At 53.6% G+C, this 23,640-nt stretch overlaps 2 protein-coding genes across 14 annotated transcripts in view; one reads left to right on the forward strand and one right to left on the reverse strand.

Annotated features, from left to right (window-relative positions):
* Positions 1-4,091: 4,091 nt before the first annotated feature.
* Positions 4,092-6,010, forward strand: NEUROG2 (neurogenin 2). The gene has a single exon (XM_064416140.1). The coding sequence runs from the start codon at positions 4,204-4,206 to the stop codon at positions 4,888-4,890; it is 687 nt and encodes a 228-aa protein (XP_064272210.1). The 5' UTR covers positions 4,092-4,203; the 3' UTR covers positions 4,891-6,010.
* Positions 6,011-6,988: 978 nt separating this feature from the next.
* Positions 6,989-23,640, reverse strand: part of ALPK1 (alpha kinase 1) — a 35,244-nt gene continuing 18,592 nt past the window's right edge. For 10 of the 13 annotated variants that reach the window (XM_064416127.1, XM_064416132.1, XM_064416131.1 and 7 more), the window contains 12 exons: positions 19,796-19,994; positions 18,862-18,921; positions 18,153-18,239; positions 17,400-17,476; positions 16,357-16,452; positions 15,867-15,971; positions 13,505-15,512; positions 13,089-13,242; positions 12,432-12,594; positions 12,155-12,341; positions 11,692-11,895; positions 9,991-10,309 (listed from right to left, as the gene is read on the reverse strand). In XM_064416127.1, the coding sequence (XP_064272197.1) occupies positions 11,702-11,895; positions 12,155-12,341; positions 12,432-12,594; positions 13,089-13,242; positions 13,505-15,512; positions 15,867-15,971; positions 16,357-16,452; positions 17,400-17,476; positions 18,153-18,239; positions 18,862-18,921; positions 19,796-19,994 (3,330 nt within the window). In that variant the 3' untranslated portion in view covers positions 9,991-10,309; positions 11,692-11,701. Of the gene's footprint in view, positions 7,310-7,667; positions 7,925-8,340; positions 8,462-9,401; positions 9,633-9,990; positions 10,310-11,691; positions 11,896-12,154; positions 12,342-12,431; positions 12,595-13,088; positions 13,243-13,504; positions 15,513-15,866; positions 15,972-16,356; positions 16,453-17,399; positions 17,477-18,152; positions 18,240-18,861; positions 18,922-19,795; positions 19,995-23,640 lie in introns of those variants that run through there. The other 3 variants (XR_010360517.1, XR_010360516.1, XM_064416134.1) reach the window with 3 other exon arrangements.

The following is a 23,640-nucleotide window of genomic DNA, read 5'->3' on the forward strand; positions in this document are numbered from 1 at the left end:
CCGCACTACTCTTGTAAATATGAAAGATGCTAATCATATGACATATCACGTCTCAGTCGGAGCCTGGAATAAAGCCTTGAGATTTGGGATCATTGCCTCCAGACAACAGCTTCATCAGCCGGAAAGTTGGGTTTTTTTCTCCTTTCCTTCAACTCTCAATCCCTTCTTTGTCTGAGGGAAAATGCAGCCAACTCGAGCCACCCCGGCCATATGGTTCACTCTGTGTTTTCTTAGTTGAATCCTGAATTGTTTGTGACTTGCGAAGGGGTTTTTTTGGGGTGTTTTTTTTTTTTTTTTGGAAGCGTGTATAAAGACATAGAAGAGGCTGCCTGGACTGGGGCAGCTCTGCGGGATAACTCCATGTTCTTCACATGTTCGCTTTCTGCCGCCTCACCACACCAAGGTATAAACCTGCAGACACACTTTATAACGATAACCTGTTACAGATATCTGGTATTCTTCCCCTTCCAGGCAAAAGTATCCAGGTGTTTTTCCCTTTTCTGGATGGAAATTCCTTCTTGAAACACCATTTGTGTCTTTACTCAGGTCCTTAAAAGAGTTTCGCTCATTGGCAAATCCCTTCTAGAGCTGCCTTGACTAAGAGAAGCCCCTGAGTGTTTTGAGTAAGGAAAAGTGGCTTTTTAGACCTGGATAAATTAGGAGCCGAGTGAGTTCGGCACACCCGAATTTGCCTATCCCCCTGTTTGATAGCCAGCCTGCCAAATTTTCTTTCTCTCTTTCCTTACACAACCCCCCCCCCACACACACACACACACACACCCCCCAAAAGGCCCTTTCACCAAACCATTAAATTCTACAGAGGTGGTCAAGCTAGTCCTGCTTTTCAGGCGTTCGAGAAAGAAAAGGGTCCTTGAAGTTTAGAAGATGCCCAAGGAAAACTCATTGAATGACATCAAAAGAATGAGTTTCCATAGCTGTTGAAGCACGAGAGCCGTGTAGCTGCACAAAGGCGGGTTGGGGCAGTGGGACTGTCCCACTGCTCTATCCCAGCACAATTGGGTCACTGAAATAGGGAATTAATTACCATTGGAGAGTGGGCAGCCCATTCACCACTGGCTGAGTTTTATTAAACGCCAATATAAATAACAAAACAACTCTTGTGGCTGCACTATTCCTACACGCCAAAGGAAGGATTATGTTGGGGATTAACATCTTAAAGTCTATGAGACTTTCTGACTCAAGGCTCGGAGCTGGTAATCGTATTTGTCTCCTGGTTCAGCGATTAGTGCTCTCCCTCGCGCACCTTCGCCTGGATGGCCAATGTCCCTTTTTGCAGGCACTGGGTTTTTCACACAATCGGCTGTTCTTTTCCCCACATCTATAGAAAAGAATAAGAAAACTGAAGCGTGTTCACGCGATCCTCAAGCTTCTTCTCTTCATGGGAAAGGAAGGCACTGGCAGCCTTTTTTCACAAGGGGGGGGAGGCAGACCCTCTTGGTGGGGCGGGGGGCCGGCAGTGCAAAATCGCTCCACAGGCCTGCACCTGCCATGCAAATCCGCCGGGAACAATCGGCCCCCGACGCGGGCCGGGGTGGGGGGAGCTGGGGAAAGATGCCGGGACAGCGCTTCTGGGGGGACCCTCCTCGCCTTGATCCCAGAACAAACCCCAAATGTGCTAATGCAGCCTGGGAGTTGGGGGCCGCTCCTCGTCCTGTCCCTCACTGTGGCACTGCTCGCTGCAGCGTGCGCGGGGTGTTTGGGAAGGACCTGGATCAGGACGTGGGGGATACACACCCCAGCACTTTTGATTGGAGCCCAGTGCTCGGCTGTGTGGGGACATATTCTCACACCCTGTTTAAGAGCAGAACAACCCCACTCTCAGGGTTTGTGGGTGCTGCCCAGGGATGGACAGCACAGGATTCAGGGCACCCTGGTGTGTGTGGGCAGCCCTGGGACCCCAAGCCCTCGGGACACTGCAGGGAACGAGGGAGGCAGAGCTGGGAGGGATCAGGCCACCCTGTCCCCACAGCTTTGTCCCCGCATTTCCCGGGATGTCGCGCCCCTGTTCACCTGAGGCAGGCTGGCCATTAAGGCCGGCTCTCAACTTGTGAGGTCGACGTGTGGATGGGCTGTGCCCAAAGGTCTCTCAGCAACACAGACCCTAAACTTTTAGGGCTATCGGGTCGCCTCAGAGTTCAATCTTCTTACAGCAAACAAAGCCCTTCTGAAGGTCTCCCCCTCTCCCCCACACGAGCTCAGCGTCCTTTATTTCTGGGCTGTGTGATAAGCTTAAATCATTGTGCTCCCATTTCTTGATCGTTGCCTACTTTGGGCTTTTGTTCCCCTAAAGTAGGATTGAGTCTGGCAAAGGGGCTGGAGTTGAACAGTTTGACCCTTGGAGGACAGTTCAGGCGGTGGGCAGTGGCAGCAGCATTCCTGCTCCTGATCCCACTCCCTCTCCCCGCCGCCACCTCCTCTCCCGGCTGAGCAGCTCGGCCCTCGCTCTGCCCACAGACCACACAAGCGCCTACCCAGAGCTGTGAGGATTCTAGCCGACCTGTCCTCGGGCACCTCGTGCTCAACCCTAAGGAAACAAACGCTGCATGGCAGGGGCTGGCAGCAGGAACGGGACTGAACCCCAGAAAAACACCGCAAAAGTGTGCTTCACCTCTCCGGTGCTTTGCACAGCAATGGAAGCATGAAAATCTCGGCAAGCAGGGTGGGGACAGAGGGGTGGGCTGGCCCTGTCGCGAGTGTACTCTGCTTTGTCCCTTAAGGTGCAGAAAAAGAAATAGGGTTCTTTTGCATCACTCCCCTGGGATGCCGAAGGGAGCTGTGAGCCTCCCGTTGTGCACAAGGAAGCCAGGGAGTGTTAGAATGTTTCCTAGAATCACAGAGATGCTGATTGAGGCACCCGCCCGGCCTCAATCACTCCCAAAGTCCATGCACCCAGGGTGAGGGGCTGCTTTGGGTGTGAGTTTGTGCTGTGCTGAGCACAGCTTCTGCAGAGGCTTCAGCCTTTCGTCTATTTTGAGCTTTTCTAGCAGTTGCAAACAAAATTCTGTTTCAAAGCCCAACTCCCCCAAAGTGCCTTGCTGACGGTGTTTCCATACGGAGAGGAGAGTGTTCTGGGGTTTCAGTTTTGTACATTCTCACTGTCATTTCTTTGACAAGGGCTTGGGGCGACGGGCAAGACAGCTTCACACTGACAGAGGGCAGGGTTAGATGGGATATTGGGAGAAATCCTTCCCTGTGAGGATGGGGAGACCCTGGCACAGGATCCCTGGAGTTGTCCAAGGCCAGGTTGGACAGGGCTTGGAGCAAGCTGGGGTAGTGGAAGGTGGTCTGTGGAGCAATGCCGACTCCGCGGGCATGTCACTAGGCTCTGCACTGAGGGAGGGCTGGAAGAGGGGTGAAAGGAATGAAGCTTTTCCTGTGCACCGACAAGCTGGTGTTTGGGGTTTTTTTATAAAAAAGGTCTCCTCCAGCCTGTGAATTATATTTGACAGCACGGAAATGCCCGGAGCGCCGGGCGTTCCCCCACTTCGGGCTCAGCCTGATGCAAACGCAGCAGCAAGTCACGCACGCACCTTCACCGCAGCACCACGCGTCCCCGGAGGGCGAAACCCCGGCGGGCAACGAGAGGGTGCGAAGGGGAGCCCCGCACAGCCGCTCTCCCGCTGCCTGTCCCGGCCGGGCGCGGGCAGGAGAAGCGGCCGGCAAGGGGAGGGAGCCGGCCGGCCCCGGGGCGCGCGCGTGGCCCGCCCCGTCCCCATTCATTAATAAATTAGCGGCACGCTCCAGCCGAGCGCGAGGCGCCAATGGGGCCCCGGCGGGGCGGGCGGGGCTGGGGGGGGGAGCGGCGGCGGCGCCCCCCGACAGGAGTCGCGGGCGGGGCGAGGGGGACCCCGGGGGTAGGTTTGATTGTTCCCCGCGGGGTATATAAGGGGTGTTAAGGAGGGTCGTGTGCCAGACACGCAGCCTGACCGGGCCCCGGGCGCCGCTCCCGCCGCCCTCCCGCCCGCCCGCCGCCCCCGGGGCGCGTGCCAGCGCCGCGCCCCCGCCGCCCCCCCCCCCCTCCCCGGTCCCCCGCGCTTTGCCAACCCGCCCCCCCGCCCACTTCGGGACCCCCGCCCCGCTCCGTCAAACCGGCGAACCGTCACAGCGCCGGAGAGGCGAGGAGAGCGCGCCCGCTGCTCCCCGGCGCTGCCCGGTGCGGCCCCGTCCAGCCGCCGCGCAAGGATGCTGGTGAAGGCGGAGGTCCTGGCGCCGCCCGCCGAGGACGAGCTGCTGCTGCTGGGGCTGGGCTCGCCCGCCCCCTCGCCCTCGCTGCCGTCCAGCGCCGAGGAGGAGGAGGAAGAGGAGGAGGAGGAGGAGGAGGAGCTGCGCGCCGCCCCGCCGGCTCGCCCCGTCGAGGCTCCGGGCGGCCGCGGGCTGCGGCGGGCGGAGGGCAAGCGGCGGCCGGGGCGCTCCCGCGGCGCCCCGCGGGCGGCGCGCACGGCGGAGACGGCGCAGCGCATCAAGCGGAGCCGGCGGCTCAAGGCCAACAACCGCGAGCGCAACCGGATGCACAACCTGAACGCGGCGCTGGACGCCCTCCGCGACGTGCTGCCCACCTTCCCCGAGGACGCCAAGCTCACCAAGATCGAGACGCTCCGCTTCGCCCACAACTACATCTGGGCGCTCACCGAGACCCTGCGGCTGGCCGGGGCGGCGCGGCTGGGCCCCGACGGGGCGGCGGCGGTGCCCGCCGAGGGCAGCCCCTCGCCCGCCTCCTCCTGGAGCGGCGGCGCCGCCAGCCCCGCGCCCTCCGCCTCCCCGTACGCCTGCACTTTATCGCCCGCCAGCCCCGCGGGCTCCGCCTCGGATCCCGAGCACTGGCCCGGCCGCTTCGCCCCGGGGCCGCCGCTGCCCCGCCGCTGCCTCTAGCCCGGCCCGGCGCTGCCGGGGCTCCCCCGGGGCGGCGGCGGCATCTGCCCGCTTCCCAGGGCAGGGCGGGCTGTGGGAACGGCACCTGCCAAACCAAACTTTCCGTCTCTCTCTCTTTCTCTCTCTCTCGCCGATGTGCACTTTGTCCAGCTTTCCCAGATCTATCACCGCGGGGCTTTTGTGTGTGTGTGTCGCCCCCCTTTCCCCGCTCCCCTCTTTGCCATCTGTCCCTTATGATTTATAGGCGGGGGGGGGGGGGGTGTGCGAAGCGAGGGGGGGGCAAAAAAAAAGTAAATTGTTTTGTTAGGGGTCCAGGTTAGAAGTCATTGTATAATTTGTAGGCTTTGTGAGGGCTGAATGCAAGCGTGGAAATTTGGGCTGAACTCTCTATCAAAAGGGAAAAAAAAATCGGGAGGGGGGGAATGGGGAAGGATCTCCTCATACATTATTTATTTCGACCTTTAGGGGACAAGGAACTCCCCCCTTCTTTCAGGAGATTAAAAATAAATCAACAGACTGAAAACCTCAACAGACACGGAACATTACAGCGATCAGCCACACACGTGTTCACATTTATTTATTATAAAGACAGATTTCATGGAAAATATGTATTTTTTGTATAATTTACAGAGTTTATTCTAGTATGTATTTACAGCTGAAGAGCAAAGGGATTGTCCTTGTGATAAAATATAAATAAAAAGCTCTAATTTTCGTAACTTTGGGGTTTGCTGCTTTTTCTGCGTTATGTGCCAGCGGCTGGGAATGTCCTTGTCTCTGGTGAAACCAAGGGCCTGCTGTCACCGGGCCCATGGTGTTTCTAACGCTGTTTCTTTGGGAAGGAGGGGGAAGTTCGGTGGAAGTTTACTGATCATTCACCTTTGGCTCTCAGTACAGAAGATGCTGACAGCAAACGCGGGATGGATGGATAAAGAGTTATACACTTCAGGCCGATGGATTTCACCAACAGGGCCCTAGGAAATAAACGTTGTTGAGCTAAAAACGCACGGGTTAGAAGAGGAAGAATTTCCTCTCTGCGAGTGAGGGTCAGACGAATTCCGGGTCGCAGGCGGTTCCAGCGGGCTCGGTTCAGCGTGCACAGCACACAGCCGGGGATGTCACCGTGGAGGGGGTGCTGGAGGCCGCCCAGGCCCTTCAATCACCGTCCCCGCGCTCCCGGGGGCACTTTGCGACTTCTGGGTCCAAACACTTGGAAATCATTAAAAAGCAGCAGAGGCGCCTGGGTGTATTAATTAAATAAAACGCTCAGCACGCGAATCCCTGCCGGTGCCCTCCGGATCCTGGGAGCGTGAAACCCAGCCACGTCCGCGAAAGGAAGAGAGGCAAAAAGAGGAGGAAAAAAAGAAGCCCAAAATGTGTGAAAAGAGAATTAGTGAAATTAGGTTAGGCCAATAAACCGCGCGGGGGTCCCCCCCGGGCCCCGCAGCCTCGGGCGAGCAGTGCTATCTAGCCTGATCTATTGTTTCCCCCCCTGGCAGGGGGGTTATTGTGTGATAAATAATTCCCTTAAAAAAAGAAAAAGAAAAATTGGGAGCATTTGCATAATCACTGCTTTGATGTGGCCAGCAAGATGAAGCTGTGTTCCCCCAAATCTGCCACGGGCCAGGAGGGACAAAAAGAAGGGGGAGCCTTTCAGGGCGCTGGCGGTGCGCGGGGCGGCCCGTCGGGAGCGGGGTTTGTCACCCTCGCCCCTTTTAATGACCAAACTCCAGGAATGCCAACAAGGAGCCGAGCGCTCTTCTCCGTCTTTTCTGGTCGGGCCTCATTGTCCTTCCTGGCTCCTGTCCCTCTCTGGAGAGGCACTGGAGTAGGTGCCTTCGGCTCTTCAAAAGGCCGGGATGGACGGATGCGCTCCCCTCTCGGTGCTGGAGCCACGCGGGAGCGGGAGGGACACCCCGGCGTGCTCGGCACCGGGATGCTCTGCCCGGGCAGGGACGCTGCTCCTTGCCAGGTGTGCCATCCTGCAGGGGTTTCCCTCCATCCCGGGCACAGCGTTACTATCCTGCCGGCTGGGGCCGTGCCAGCGGGAACCGCCGCGGGAAACAGCGCCTCGGAGGGTGCGGGGGGGTTGGACAAGGGTTTGGGGTGGGAAAAACCTTCCCTGTTCCCTGGGGGAGGCTGGCCTTGGCTGGAGATGCCCTCGGAGGAAACGGGCCTGAGGAGGCGGCAGGACCATGCTGGCAAAACCGAGTTGGAGAGGCTGGATTTGTCACCTAACCCCCTGTCACCTTCATGCTGATTTTTCGTTTAAACGTGGCCAAAAGTGTTTCTTTCTCGTTCTTGCCCCGTATTTTGAGTTTATTCCTCTCCTTCGTTTCTGGTTGTCACTACTTCCCTCTTTTCTCGCCGGAGACTGATTTTTGGAGGAGATGGGGGGTCCCCAGAGCCAACTGCAGCCAACCTGGAAGCGGACCAGGAGATGCGAGATGGGCAAACACCTCCTTGGATGATGTGAGGAACCTGGGGGCGGTTTCCATGGCAGCCCCTTGCCCCAGAACATGTGTTTATGATCCTTCTGTGTATTGTACTTTGGCATAAAAGCTCCTCTGCGCCAGCAGGGCTGCAGGGGCAGCCTGAAGGCCCCCGGCGGGGTTTACAGCCCTCCTTGGCATAAGAATGGCCACGAGGAGCCAAACCAGCACCCCAAGGGCTGCCGCACGCCGCCTTTCATGGCAGGCATAAATCTGTCCTCGCAGTGCCGCGGTTAAAGAGCCCTCTCGACACGGCTCTCAGCTGGCCAGCGCGTTTCAAACCCGCTTTTCCTAAAGCCTCACTCGAGCGCCTCAGGTTGGGCTTCCCCCTGCTCCTGTATTATGCATGGATTTGGCCCACGGAGCCCCCAAATGCCATTCCCCACGGGCAAAAATGATCTCAATTATCTGTTAGACAGCCAATCCCCTGGCGTAAGCAGAAATCCCAGTGGGATCTTTTTTGTGACCTGATGGAGGTTGTTGTCCAATTACAAAGCAAAATCTTATGTTTTAAAGTCCGAGAAAAACCCTTCTGCTCTGACAAGCTGAAAACGTAAGGATATAAAGACGTAAGGATTTTAAAACATAAGGATATCCTGCCTTCTACCTACGATTCTGTAACAGCTGTGCAGGTCCAGCAAAATTCTGGCAGCCTGCTCATCCCCGTGACCTCTCGTACTGAACTGAGACTAAGGAGAGGCAGAACTCCTGCCAGATTTAAAATCAAACCTCTAAAAACTGGTTGGAGGAAAAAAAAAAAAGAAAGAAAGAAAAATAAATCCTTGGAGGGTCACTTTGCAGCGGCCAGGAGGGAAGAGAGATGGTGCTGGGGCGGCTGTTACACACAGCCGTCCCCTCTCCCTCGCCTCCCCTCCTCCTCCTTTTATTAAAAAGCAGAGAGACCGGCCCAAAGCTGATGGCATATTTACCTTCATGAGTTTAAAAAAAAAAAGTTAATTACCGCTCGGAGCAAGTTGGTCGGGCTGTCCTGAGCTGTCTTTTATTAGTAGTCGCCTTCATTAATTTCCCTCGCTGGATTTGCTGCTAATAGCTGCCTGGTCCTGGGCAGCACAAAGCAGCATCTGTGCCATTGAGCAGAAAAGCGGGAGTCAGGCAAAGGGGGGCACGGGCCGGGGGGGGCGACGCCGTTTGCAAATCAACCTCTATTAACGTGATGTCCTGCTCGGAGGGCACAGCGGCGGCCCCGGTAGCCGGCACGACAGTTTGGGCTGCGAGCGAGGGAGGAGAGGCACCTGCTGCCTGCCGGGGGGATCCTGCCCTCGTCCCGCTCCCCTGGGCGCTGGCTGCCCCCCGGGAACTCCCGGGATGCGGGAGCTGTGCGCAGCGTGCTCGGCTCCCGCGCTAAACAAACCGTCCACAACTCGGCCCCTTGGACGGAAGATACACTCTGTGCCTCAAGAACAGCTTGGCAAAGAAGTTCGGGATTAGGGAATGGGATTAGGTTCTGCTGGGAGGGGGCAGCGGGCAGGCACAGCGGGCTCACACGCGCCGGGGCCAGCAGCCCCATCTGCTCCCGCTCAGCCCGGGCAGAGGCGAGATGATTTCATCCAAGTGGAAGAAGGGAGGGTGGCGTGTGTCACTCCCGGGAGAGAGGGGTGAGAGCAGCACGCCGGGCACCCGTGTGCCGGGCCTTCCCTCCAGGCAGCAGGTGACAGCAGCAGGCACCGAGCAACACCTCGCTGCAAATCCCCCGGTGCTGGTCAGTGGCAAGGAGACGCCGAGGAAGCTGCTGCTGCCGTGTTCCTCCAAGCAGAAGAGGTCGGGCAGCACGGGCTGCGGCTCTGCGCTTGCTGCCGTGAGGCTTTCCCCTCGTTCCCCACGGGTGGCTGTGTCTGGGGAAGGAGCTGAGCCGAAATCCAGCAGCTGGGCTCTGGGGCAGAGTGGTTCGTGCTGCCTCGTGTGCAGGAGCTGCCTCACAGCTGGAGGGGTCACGCCGTGCCCGCTCTGTGCCAGCTGGAATGGCCCGGGATGCTGCGGCTCCGAGGGAGAGGGAGGGAGGGAAACCTGGCTCAGCCCCGTATTGTTGGGATAACCGAGGGGCTCCCTTCCCACTGCATCTTTTCTAAGAGAAATTCCCTGAAGTGCTCAGGTTATTGGCAAACGAGTGAGAAAATCATTCTACCTGTTAGCAGGCTTTGGTTGCATCAGCTCGTTCCCTGGATATCAGATTTACTAACTTGAATGCACAGGCACGACAGACAGCTAACAAGACTTTGCCTTTCACCCGGATACCTGAAGAGAGGGAAGGAGGAAAAACCTCTTTAAGCAAGCCTGACTTGCAGCAGCACTTACACAAGTCCTTACACTCAAGTCCTGGAGTTTAGGTGAGAGGAAAACATGTTTCATGTTTCCTCAAGCGTGGTGTCCCTACATCTCATATTTCACCGTCCCAGCACAGCACAGCTCCACTCCTTTTACAGAGCCTGGCCCTCAATGGTTATACTGAGTACCTAGGTTGGAATTTGGAGAGTACTACAATTAATCAAGCCCAAAAAGCATCTCGGTAGCAAGTTATTTAACATAAGCCACTGGATCTCCAATAAAAACTTCCAATTTCTAATAAAAAACCCCACAAAGTATTCCCGATGTCTCAGTTTGTTCAAATTACTTTATTCTGATACCGAGAAAATAGCAGCGAATTGGTTCTTTTGTCAGTAGCTATAAGATGAAATTTACATCCAAAATATTAAATTCTCCATCCTCAGAGTCAATTATTTATGTCCACAATAATCCCCTATTTATATCACAAATAGCAGCCAATAACTTAAACTCCAAACTTAAACATGTTTGGAGCCATGCCCATGAAGAACCCCAGCTCTTCAGGTGGTGAGGTTGTAAATCCATGATTTCCGGTATCCAAGCCCTGGATGAAGACAGAGTGCCTGGTACATCTGAAAGTGTGCCCAGTCCTGTGAAGAGTAAGACCAGTAGAATGTGATTCCATGTCTGTTTTAACAGGGAACTTAACCTAAAGCTGGTCCTCGACCCTAACTTTTACCCGTGAGTAGCCATAACTTTGGCTGAGGTGGCAAAATATCTCCTAAAACCAACAAAGTAACTAAGTTGCCAGGTGGAAATATTACGAGGAAAGCAAAATATTAAAATTCCATAGGGATGGACTGATTCAGAAGCATGTCTAAATAAATTTTCTTTTCCTTCCTTTGAGCACGAAGGAGTGGAAAACGCATGACCGGGCCAGGGCTCGCAGAACTGCGTGTGCCGTCTGCTGGCACTTTGTTGTGCAGAGATTGTCCGGGAGGTTTTGTTTTGGTTTTAATTGTCCCTACAGAGCAGGGAAAGCTTCTGCAGAGAGGCTTTAACACAGCATCTCTGCCGCCCGCAGATTCCCGGGGTTTTGCCCAGCAGCTTTGTTGGCCCTGCGGAGCCCGGCTGCGCTCCTGGCCGGAGCGCGGAGCTATGCGGCACTTGGTTAAAGCCAGCATTTCCCCACTGCCGAGCGAGGACAAGGCCGGCCTTTATTGGCTGCACAACAAGATAACGGGCTTAATCTTCCCAGTAACACGTGAGTTTCCTTGTATCACTTTAATCTGCGAGACACTGGGGCCGAGTGTCCCGTCACATGCCGATTTCACCGCCGTGTCAGCCGGCGACTGCCCAGCTCAATGATGGATTGTTTGCTGGCTCCTAACAACAGGCAAGATGGTGAATGCCCCGGGGTGACAGACAGTGTGCAATGGGAACGGCCGCAAATCTGATGGCCCGGTTCAAGTTCACCTGACAAAGCTGGAGCAGTCTGCGAGCAGCGCTCGGGAAAGGATTATTCACACTGGCATTATATTTTTGAATGCATTTTTCTCCCCGTGCAGCTGCGCAGCTCCCCAAGACTGAAGGTTTGTGCACCATAATAAAGAGATTTAATTTTTTTCCCCTCTTCCCTCTCCCTCTTTACACCTAGTTCTAGTCAGTTGGCCCAGGGATAGGGCATCTTTCCAAACGTCACCTAGAAAACAATAGCATTGCTAAAACGCAGGGACAAAAGCCTAAAAAAACTCTGCTGGCTGCAGAAACAAAAGGGGATGGTTTTGTTTAAGCACAGTCGGTTAGGGACTCATCTTTTTGTGGAACTGTGATGCTGTACCCCCTTCCTCACCGAGAAAATCTCCCCAAAGAAATGATCGCAGCGCTCGGGGACAGCGGGACGTCGGGGCTTTGTGGGGGAGGAGGAGAATGGGAAATGAAGGCAGCTTTTCACTGCCCTGCTGGACAAGCTGCTCCCAAAGATGTGTAGGGTAAAACAGCACCCAGCTCACGGGTCGTTCTGTGGACTGACCTGTGCCAGCCTAGGCCAGCAGCTCCACCGAGGGCCTGGTCAAGGACAGGCGGCTGCAGATCTCGTTGCACTCCACGTGTTGATCATTAAAAAAGTAGTAAATTCCTTTCTTCCCAAAGTTGGAGCGTGAGTCTTTGCTATTGAGGGAGTGAATCTGGGGGTCTGTGAGGTAGATGAGGCCTTTCCCATTACCTGTCACCCAACCTGTGGAAGAAATGGTACATCTTGATATCTTGTTTATCGTGATAAACACCACAGCCTTTGTATTAGCACACTCAGGACTCTCTGCCTGGCATGGCCCTTCCTCTCTTCACGTCACCCCAGTGATTCCCAGTTTCCACCTATGGCAGCAAAAGCAGAACCCTGTGAGACACACAAAGAATTTTAACCCAGTGAATACCCCAAAGACACCTGTGGGCCAGAAGCTGAGTGTGAGAGGCATAACCATCAGTGTCATACACACCCTGAAGGTCGACCACCACGTCAGATCCCTTGGAGAACTCGTAGCAGAAGTGGCCGTAAGCCAGACCGTACTCCGTGGCTTTGTACTCGTTCTTCACCACCTTGGTGTTGTTGGACAGCTTCACAAACTCGCCCAGGATGTAGGGCTCCACACTCACACACCCTTTTATAGTTCTGTCTTCCAGTATCTGAAAGGAGACAGCCCAGCTGCTGCAATCATTGACCCAAGACACCCTTCCCTGTCAGGTCCTTGGGATGGCTTAGCAGGCAGCTCTTACCAGCAGTACTGCAGAGGGGATGTAAAAGATTTGGGTAGGGACCTTCTGCTCATACAGCCTCTTGTTGAACTCTGTCACGTAGTACTGGGCCGTCATTTGTCGCTCCACGTCACTGAAATGGTGGAGGAGTCCTTTTTCCTCCTTATATTCCTTCCCAACGTACCTGAGCAAAAGGAGAAGAGCCTGGAATGGTGTTTGTCCTGGGTGCTGTGATACAGGAACATCACTGCAAAGCAGAACATGTCAGAAGCAAGGCCGCCTGTGGGTGATGCATTTGAAATGGCTGCGATTAAAACTGGGTGGAATTATTTTCTTTTCTGTCTCACAGAGGTGAAAAATTATCCATCAAATCATGGGGTGGGAGTTTGACTCAGAGATATTAAAATATTGCTCTCCATCCACAATAATTCATAAGCTACTCCTAGCAATGACCTGAATTCTGCCATTAGCTGTTAGAGGACAACAGTAAAGAAGCTTTTCCTTCCTGGAAAAAGGAAGAGCTACAAGAAGAGGTGGGAAAGATTGCCAAAATGTCCAACACATCTGGGAAAGCCACAAAATCCTCCTGCTACAGCAAATCTTACCAGGCAGTTTTTATCCATATAAATAAAGCAGCATGGATGAACACTTTGTTTCAGAAACCTGCTGGGTCCATACCTTCCCAGGCTTTCTTCTTGGTGCAGGAAGTGTATCCAAAAGGCATTTCTCTGCTTGCCTTCCTTGGCCACGTTCAGGTAATCCCCAATGAACACAGCTGTCTCCTGGCCTGTCCACAGCCCCGATTTCTTGGAGTATTTCAGAAGAAGAGCAGCTACAAAAAAAGGAAAACACCACAAATAAAAGGGAGAAATCCACAGGATTGCTCTGAGCCAGTGCTGAGGACTGGCATGTTAGTTACAATTAACTTAATGATCGTTATCTTAAACAGTTTTCAGGGATGGCATGTGGAATCTAAACTCAAGTAACGGGGTAAAAAGCAATAAAAAGATTAAATGCTGGCTGAAATGTTGTGTTAAAAAGCTCGAGCCAAGCTTGCTCTCTGTGGAGGCACAGGTTGCTGTGTGGGAACTCACAGTAGGCTTTGTGAAGCTCTTTGCTCCTAAAGATCCCAGTAGGCATCAGTCTCTGCACAAGCCAGTCATGCTCCACCCCTGCCAGAAGCTGCCTGTAATCATCATCCCTGAGAATCCGAGCATCCAGGATCTCTTCCTTCACTCTCCCAGGCACGAAGGCAAAGCCACTTCCCCTGGGGACTGAACCTGCAGGGGAGCTCGTGGGCATCGATGCTGCTTTGATCCAGGAACTCAGAGAGGAGCTGGATTGTCCCTTGCTGCCCACCACATCCTGAGACCTCTGTCCCTCCTCCTCTGTAGTGGCACAGTCAAAGTGCTTGGCTGTGGGTATCTTTCCCAGGGAGGGCGAAGCTGCTGGCACGCTGGGAGCTGCCTCATGCTTTGGAGCCAGTGCTGTGGGAGGATCCTTTACCAAGTCTCTGGCGCTGATGAGCTCGAATTCAGTGTCATCTGCTGTTTCTGCCTGGGTGTCAACTTCAGGCACCTGGAGAGATCTGCTCCCCAGCGGGACAGATTTCCCCACCCAGCCAGGCACAGAGGAGCCACTGCCTGCTTTTGGCCCAGTGTTTGTTGATGGTACAGAAGTGTCCCTGTTCTGGGCGGGCTGTGCCTCAAACGAGGGATCCTCTGTGCTATCTGCAGGTTCTCCTGAATGGAGCCACTCAAAGCCAGCGACGCTTCCCTCCCTGCTGCTGTCCTTGGTCCTGCAGCTCAGCTCTGCGCAGGAAAAGGACTTCTCCTCCTCCTCCTGCCCTGTAGGAAGAGAGCAGGAGATGGAGAGGGAAGGAAACTCATTGTTCAAGCCCTTTGCTTTCTTTTCTGAAGAGCTCCATCCACGGTGTCTTCCCTCCCGCAGCTCTCCTCGGCAGAGAGGCTCCATCTCCACCATCCTCCCCGCTCGAGGGGCACACCCCGCTAAGGAATGCTGAGGAGACCCCCCAGAGCCACGGAGGGGCTCCCGAGGAGCAGGATGCCAGGCTCTGGTGGGCAAGGAGCACAGGGGTGTGTCCTGGCTGCTTCCATCGGGTTCTGTGGTGCAGCACTGCTCCTCCACTGAGCCCTTCTCCCCTTGCTGCCCGTCCCTGAGGGACTCTCTGCTGCTATTACAGCCCAGCTCCTCCCAGCTGGAAGAGTAACTGGATTTGGACAGCTTGCACCAAGAGTTCTCAGAAGTAGTGCTTTGGCTCCTGTCTTGCCCCCTGCTGAAAACATCTTTTTTGCTGTTTGTTTCAATTTCTAATGGCTCCATCTCTTCTTCGAAGGAAGTTTTCATCACACCAGAGCCAATGTCTTGATTTCTTTGGCCATTGAGTCCCTCTGAGCTGCTTCCTGCTGTTGGTGAGCCCAAGATTTTCACAGCACCATTCCTCTGGTGAACTGTGTCCTCAGCAGTACACACGGTGTCCATAGTTTTGGTCTCTGTTCTTAGGGTTGTGATACAAGCTCCCACCTGGGTCTCTCCCGGTGTGGTTTTATGAATCCTGCAAGTTTTTTCAAACACTTGGCACACTGACAGGTGGTGCTGGGAATGCTTGGCAAGGATTTTCTCAAAGCTGGCTTTCCCTTGCAGGACGGGTTTTTGTACCGAGCCTTTATAACTGTCTGGGACATAAGACCTGGCATCGGAGTTGGGGAAGCCTCCCACCCGCAGGCGCCTCCTCACGGCTGCAATCAGACACATGATCTCTTTGGCCAGCATCCCCTTATCCTCCTCCTCTGGGGAGGAGGTGCTGTAGGAGTGCAGCTTGCCCAGGGCTTCCCTGCACAGCTGGGTGACCTGACGGAGCTCCTGGCTTTCCCCGTGGAGCCAGCGGTGCACGGTGGCAAGGCAGAAGGCGGCTTTGATGAAACTGTGCAGCTCCTGCCTGCTGGGGATGGCACTCTGCTCCTCCTTGGTGAGGAGCCCCACCTCGAAGGATTCCTTGGCTTCAGACAAGTAGAACTCTCTCTTTTCTGGGGGACAGTCCTTGGAGTGGCTGTAGGACAGCAGACACATCCCACGGATGTTCTGGGAGGGGATCAAAGAGGAATGAGGGAATTAAAAACATGTTTCTTTCCCTTACACAGTTTGAAGCAAAGCTCGACTCTAACTGCCTGCTGCTGTGTTTCCTGGAGGAAATAAACTTTCTCTTTTTTTATCCTTTGAAATACAGCTGTAGTTCTAGGTGAAGCAGCACTCCCAGGGCTTGAAAGCCCATCCTCACTCTGTGGATAGCTTTTCTGCAACGTGTACAACCAACCCAGCCCTCAACACAGACACCCTGTGTGATGCGCTGCTTGAAAGCCATGCCAGAGCCAAACTGAGCAGCCTGGGCTTCTCCCCTGCACAGACCCCACTTCCAGAGGGAGGAGCACCACTCACCACGGCCGTGAGGACAAACAGGGGCGTGTACTGGCTGTAGGCAGCTGCCAGCCTGCAGGCCTCGGCCGCCGACAACAGGCGGTGGTTGAACTCCTGCAGGAGGCTCTGATGGAAGGAAAAAAAACCCCAAACGTAAGGGAAAAACCTCAAGTCAAGGACTTTATTTCCAAATATACGGTGCTTGCTAGGCAGGGACAATCATATCTTAAACAAGAGCCTGGTCTGTTTCTGCAGGACCCTTTTTGCTAAGGTTTACCACGGGTGTGTCACTTTTGACTCTATAAATATTCTAAATATATGCCATCTATAAAATAGTCTTAATATGTTCTTTTTCCTGAAGCCAGGCATTCTCCCATCTAGCTGCTACTGAGCTTTTTCACTGGGAGCAATGGAAGTTCCTGCAGCCCTCTCAGCATGGGACAGGAAATGTGTGGTGAATTTGAGAGCACGTGAAAACCCACACACACAAAAAACCCAAACCAAGCCTCACCAGGTCAATGTCAGCATTGCTTTTGAAGCGTGCATAATCCTGCTCATCCATGGAAGCAAAGATGTTTGCCATAATACCCAAGGATGTGGCAATTCCCTGAAAGATAAATTAAACATTTTCATAGTGGGTTTTTTCTCCCCTGTATTTTGAATTTTACTGCTCTGTTGTGTAGAACATGCCAGAAAAACAAACAAACCAACACACAAACAAAATCCAAAGAGCAGCATGGCTAAGAAATCCAGAGATGTCATCTTGGTATGGTTTTATTAATTTTACTTGCAGGCAGTGCAGTAATCTAGAAGACTTGATGCCACCCAAGGGCCTGCCTGGCCAAATAATTGAGAAATAATTGCTTTCACAAAATTTACTGCAGAATGCCCTGCTGCCGCTGAAATGGAGAGCACAGAAACTTTCTGAGCTTGAGGTCAAGCTTGAAGACATGGCAGACAAGAGGTGACAAGGTCTGGGGTTTGTGGGATACCTTATGCTGGGGTCCAATTACAAACCCTCTCCAAGCATCACCCCGGGACTCGCCAGGCTTAGGCTCACATTCCTGTTTAGCTACGGACACATGGCGTGACTGCTGCTCCACCTCCAGAGGGAGGATGTCCCTGCCCAGCCTCACAAAGGGGCCAGGGACAGGCAGGGTGGCTGTGTGAGGTGCTCAGGTCCTGCAGGGCCAGGGGAATCCATCACCCACCACAGACGCGCTTGGAGGGCAGAAAAAAAATCGCTCTAATCCTAACAAGCAGCGAAAATCTGTGGCTGTTCTCTGGAATGAAGCTGTCCTTGCTGGAGGCACCAGAGGCATCCTCAGGGCTGGGGTCACTTGAGATGGCTGTGCTCCATGGGGAGCATTGCTTTCACCCCCCTGCAGGGAAAGCAGCGTGGCTGAGGCGGTGCATGCACGCGGAAACAACGCGGAACACAGACTTTGTGCTGCCTGTTAACCCGGGCTGAGGTGTGCCACTGAGGGAAACCAGAGCTCAGCTGGACTGGTCACTGGGCTGGCAGGGAGATGCAGAGAGGAAAGGAGATGTTACCTTTTTATCTGGCTGAGGAAGCTGGAAGTATCCCACGACTGAAGCCCAGACCAACTCTGCTGCCTCGTACCACATCCCTGAAACAAGCCAGAAAACAGGCATTGAGCAGGGTTCTGCCAGGGATGCCTTTCCACAGCTTATTTTACACCTCAGGTCCTCAGAACGGGATAAAACCATGCCATGGTTATCTGCTTCAGTGACTCTGAGCATTTATGAGTTTCCTTCAGCTTTTGGCTGTGCACAAACACCCATTTTGTCCTCATAAAAGACTTCAGCTCCACAGTCGTGGAAGATTTGGTGTCCCAAACCAAAAGCACAAAATGAAGGCTGTTGCCTCAAGTGCCAAACCCTGAACACAAAAGCCCATCTTGCTGAAAATCAGAGATTTTCCTGTCTTGAGAGAGGACATTGCTGGGATGTCCCTGTGATAAAACTACCACCTGCCTTTGGGAATAGTGAATTTGGGACAAACACGGAGTGGCACAGAGAAAAAGGGAACGTTTCAGGTTGTTCCTTGGCTTCAGGTGAGATCAGAAATGAAATGATAACTCCTGCAAAATGCTTGCTTGGCACATGGCTCCAGGCTCTTGCTGCAAAGACATGGGTCTGCAACCCCTCATCCTCTGCGCCTGTTTTACGGGCACAGCGTGTTCACCACCAGCCAAAATTCTGACATGTGCCCAGAGTAACATTTTAAAGGGGAAAACAAACAGGGGGGAACCTCGAGTGGAAGCTTTCAGAAGAGAGCCTTACCAAGCTTTTGCAGGATCTGTCCCCTGATTTGCAGGCAGACTGCCTGAACAAGAACCCGATCGCTCTCCTCGGCGTACCGCCAGGTTCCTGCAGGAGGGGTGGGAAAACTCGGCATGGAATGAAAAATATTCCTGTCTTTCTCAGCCTCCAAAGGCTACCTGAATCCCAGCAAACTGCCAGGACTCTCCTCCTTGCATGGAGGCCCTTTCCATACAAGAATCCCAGCTTCCCAGGGAAAACAGACCAAGAGAACCCTGAACTGCCTCAATTTTCACAGTCTGAACATACCCACTGAAGAAACCCTGAAGAAAGGAAAATAAAACATAAAGAATAAAGTATTTATTTAGTCTGTGAGATCAGTGGGAATTTAGTCTGTAAGATCAGGCTGAACATTACCCCAACAATCTGGTTTTTGAGGGGATAGAGTTGCCTGAGTTTCCTACATCACCCAGTTCCTTGAAATTGCTCCACAGGTTAAACTTCTCCATTCAGGATATTTTCCCACCCAAGTGAAGGTATACAAAGATGAATGACAGAAATTTCAAAAATAAAGTAACGTTCCCACATTTTGGGAGAGAATGAAGGAAAGAGAGATGTGATGTAAGGAGTCATTACTGGGGTTGGTTTTGGCTGGTGTAACTGTTAAAATTTGGATCAAAAATCGCAGCAAAATTGCAAGTACGAAATTGGAAAAGAAATTTACACATACCCGTTGCTCCATTGTCATTAATCAGGCTGCTCAGGATATATTCAGCTTTTAAAAGTTTACCTGATTGAAAATCAAAGGAAAAAAAAAAAAAAATAGAAGATGACCATAAAAATGTATTGTGGCATGAGATGAATAAAAACACTCATCAGGTATCACCTGCACATAGAACTGCTGCTGTCCACAGCCAGAAACGCCCCACCTTCTGTAACATGTGGTTGTACAGTAACATGAAATCGTGAATGCATCTTTTTTATTTTACACATCATACATTCCCGGAAGATTGTTGGGATTCCCAGCTCTTATTCCCACCCCCCCCTCCAGAAGAAAGTAGTCTAGCCTACTTTCTTCTGCTTCCTTCAGCAGCAATGCTGCTGGATTCTGTCCCAAGGAAACGTGGGCTTTGGAAACCCATTGAGGTATCTCCATGGAAAGCACAGCCACCGGAAAATGTGTCAAAAACCCTTCAGGTGCTGTCCATGTTACAGGAATGATGGAATTTTACTTTTTCATCCCGGAGGAGTTGTAACCTGCATTGTCGGCATAGTCAAGTGGCCCCACTGAAAAATAAAAAGCAGCTGGGACAGTGCAGAGAAAATGCCAGGATTCTAATTTCCTTTTCTCGAGGCCCTTGCTCAGGAGCGCAGCAATTCAGATAGCCCCGTTTGAAACCAGCAGGGAAGGTTTGTTGAGGAACAAAAGCCCCAATTAGTATTTCCCACACCCTTTCACCACTTTCTCTCCCTCTTTTGCCTCCGAAACCCTTTACACCGGCCCCTTTGTGCCACCGAGAGGAGCCGGGCAGGGCTCAAGGGGGCCGGCAGCGGGAAGCGCGCCCGCAGCGGCGGCACGGCCAGCGTGTCACCGCGCCCCGGGGGACACGCCGAGTGTCCCCTCCGAGTCAAGAGGCTGCCGGAGGGGCTGGGGAGAGCCGTACCTGCGTTGGCGGCGAGGCGGGCCTGGCGGATGAGCAGCTGCGGGCTGATGGGAGCGCCGGGGTGCAGGCGGTGCAGCGCCTTGGCCAGCCGCAGGAGCCGGCTGGAGGCGTCCAGCCAGTACAGCAAGCGGTCCAGCAGGAACAGCACGGCCGTGGCGGTGCTGCTGTCCCTCACCAGGATGGACGCCTTCAGATAAGCCTGGGAAAAATAAAAAAAAAAAATTTAAAAAAATCCACAGGCAGCCTCAGGAGCGCTGGAAAATGTTCAGCTTCACCAGCTCTGTTCCTCAGCCCATTTTCGTGTTTATTTAAGATGGTGCCAGCTGTTTATTCTGTTTGAGTTGTAGGTGTAATTCTGGATTTTTTTTTTTTAATTGCCTGGCATTTGGAACTGCGGAATTTGGTGGTCTGCTAATGGATTTAAGTCGTGCCCGGCAGCAATTAGGTGAAAAGGGTGGGGGTGAGGCTGGGAAGGCTGGAAGCGGTGGTCACTGTGGCCACTGTCCCATCTGGAGCTCAGGCCACCCACTCCTCTGTCCACCACAAGCAGGCCGGGAATCCCACGTTTTTCCCTGCAGGCCATCCTCGATGACCGCTAAGTGCTTATGAGCTCTGCTGGGTGCCCGCAGCAGCACCCGCACGGGGAATTCTCAGGATTCCTGAGATCCCTGCCGTTAGCAAAGGCAGCCGTGGGACACACCCAGCCTCATCACAGGTGCCGAAGTCCCACGTGGAGCCGGGGACATTTGCCAAAAGCCTGTCACTTCCCATGCTGGGCACGGCCTGCTATGGGCATGGCACTTCAGCAAGGCAGATTCGTACAAATTTTCTTTTCCCCTCTTTTTTTTTTTTTTTTTTTTTTTTTTTTTCCTTCCCTCTTTCCTCAGCCCAGTTGGATTTTCTAAGAGGGTGGCTCTTGAAAAGGATTCCTGAAGCTCCGGCAGGCACAACCCCGCCTGTGCCGGCCAACAATGGAGGAATCCCCCTCTCCAAGCACCTGTAAACTGACACTGCGAACCAGCCATTCCAAATGCTCATCAACAGGCCATATATTTAAGCACAGAGCATCGCCTAATCTATTTTTTTTTCCTCCCCTTCTTCCTTTAATAGATGGGAGCACAAAAGCCTGAGAGAGGGTGACCCACCAAACAAAAGGGCCTTTGAGTTCCTAGGAAAAGTAGACTTGGAGGAGGATGGAAGGAATCCAAGTGGCCCTATTATTTCCACTTGCACTAATTAGACATTTTTCTGTCAGCTATTGAGCACTGCTGAGAGGCCAAACTCACTGAATTCATTTCTAAAGTGTTTACAGAAGTTTGCATCTGTTTGTGTCTCTTCAGGAGGAAAATAAGCACTTCAATAGCATTGTGGAAAATCTAAACGAAGCATCCTATTCTGAAGGGCTTGGCAGTCTTGCAGCTGCATAATTTAACTCGCCCCTCAATGCCGAAACCTCTTGTGTCCCTCTCCAAACCCAAATGGACACAAAATGCAGAAAAGTCAAGCCAGGGGGAGAAACGGGCTATTTTTTTCCCCCCTTTTTGGGAGGCATGCTGTGTGGCACACAGCGCCACGGCTCCGTGTCAGCCGAGCGGGACACGGAGAAATGAACACCCGCTCCTTTCATTCCCTGCCAGCTCGTGTGGCTGGGGAATTCCTCAGCACCCCCAGGGCACAGGGAGCCCTCCCGGGATGAGCCGGGCTCCCAGAGCCTGGGAAAGCCGGGATGCCTCAGCCTGCTCCATCCCCGGGCAGAACCAGGCAGATTTACTCACTTTCCCTGTCGCTTCAGAGGGAGAGGGAGAGGGGCACAGAGCGAGGTGGGCGCGCACTTTGTTTTCACATCTGTGCCCGCGACGTGAAATGGATCCGCCTAATTGAGTTTAGGACACAAAGGGAACCTCGCCGCGGCTGGGAAGTGGAATCAGGTGGCGGGGGAATTAAATTTGCCCCAGATTTCTATACACGGAGCACTGGGGGAGATGCAAAGCAGCCCCTGGCGAGGGGGTTTCGCCGGGAGGGAGGGAGGGCGTGCGGCTCGCACGGCGCCCCGCATTAGCGGGCTCGGCTCCTGCCGAAGTTCGGGTCCCGGCTTTGGGTTCAAAGCCACGACGCCTCCTCCGCCTTGACAATGGGGACCGCTCCCGAGAGAGGGGAGAAGCTCAGAACCGGGGCCATCTGGCACTAGGACGGGCAGGAAAGCGTCAAAGGGAAATTATTGGTGCATGGTAAATGAGGATGAGGAGGAGGGGAAGGAAATAGGGGGAAATCTTTATGTGGCAGCTGATGGAAGAGGAATTACAAGCCCAAATAAATGAAATATTGATTTAATCCACTCTCTCGGCCCTCTTTATAAAGCCAAGATCCCAGAGGCGAGCCCTCCTCCATAGCCTGCGGGCTCAGGAGGATCCCCTTTGGAAAAACGCCTCGACAAACAGCGTGATTAAAAGCAGGGGAAAGAAAGATTTGATTTTCAGCGTCCCCACAGTTTTGTGGGTGCTCTGGACTCCTGTGTTTGCTGATACCCACTCGCCTCAGACCGGCTGAGTCCTAGTTTCACTTGTGACTGCAGCCGAGCCTTAAAACCTGTTTAAAAAGCCACAACACTGAGAGCGGCCGGCAAAGAATTCCTAATTCCGTGCACAAGGCAGGAGGCACGCACGCACTTCCAGGTGCCCCAGTCCTCTCCCAGGAGCCGCTCCTAGTTAGCACTCCACTGAACCCTAACGAATTGCCCGGTTTTCTTTCCCCTGTCAGATTAAACCCAGAGCCACGGCGCCGATGGATGGGGCTGGAGCCTTTCCCCCTCGTGCCAGCAAAGCCCGTCCTTCCCCGGGCTCGCAGCGACCAAAGCTGCTGTCAGCGAGCCGGACTGCTCTATCAGCCCAGCCTTCCAGCCGGCAGCCAGAGCCCGCTCCGCCAGCAGCTCCCACCAGCCCGGGGATGGGCAGAGAAACGTGCCCGGAGGGGCAGGCTGGCACACGGGACAGCCACGCTGTGGAGCGCTAAAAACTGAAGGGTCCAGGCAGCTCCTGCACCCCTCCCTCTCGGCTCGGAGCGGATGAGGATTCTCCCTGTTCGTTATCTCGATTTATTCACCCTGCAGGCGGCGGAGAGCTGGGAATTCAGAGGCAGCAGCAGCGCTAGCTCCTTTAGGGGCAGTTCAAAACACCTCAGGCTGGGGCAGCTTTTGCAACCAACCTTTCCTTGCTTCGCCAAGGCTGGGAGTAACTCCTGATTCCCTCAAGGAAAAAGAACAGTGATGAGGACAGAAGGAGAACTCCTAAAGTGCCCAGGAAGCTGCTTGAAGGGGTGTTCCTGGGGCCCTGGGTCCAACAGGGCAGCAGGGATTTGGGGGACCCTGGTCACACGCAGGGCTCCTGCTCTGATTGATACCAAAGATACAGAGGTGCCACTCATTTTGTGGCCCTGGTTTGTACTGGATCACTTATAAACTGTTGTGGCACATTAAAAGGAGATATTTTAATACTTCAATACAACAAAACCAGCGACAGAACCCCCCTGAGGGAGCAAATGCAAGACCATTACTAACATCTAAAAATATGAGAGACTCTTCCCTGAATCCGTGTCCTCAAAACATCGATCCACTTGAGGAAACACATTTAAAGTTGCAAATACTCCAGGAGGCTGCCTCTGGCAGGAGTAAATCCTACCCATGAGCAAAGTGAAGTGACAGCCCTACACAAAACCAGGATCCAGCTTCACTTTTTAATTTTTTTTTTTATGATCCACACAAATTGTGCTGCAGTTTTCCCACTCAGGCAGCAGAAGGCAGAGTGCTCTGCAGCAGCAGGGCAGTCACCCTGGGGAGCTGAAGCTCTCCT

The sequence above is a fragment of the Passer domesticus genome, chromosome 4 (genome assembly GCF_036417665.1).
Source record: "Passer domesticus isolate bPasDom1 chromosome 4, bPasDom1.hap1, whole genome shotgun sequence".
Lineage (NCBI taxonomy): Eukaryota > Metazoa > Chordata > Aves > Passeriformes > Passeridae > Passer > Passer domesticus.

What these genes read in the sequence shown, in the direction of transcription:
- NEUROG2 (XM_064416140.1), top strand. Translation starts at nt 4,204, where the DNA reads ATGCTGGTGAAGGCGGAGGTCCTGGCGCCGCCCGCCGAGGACGAGCTG.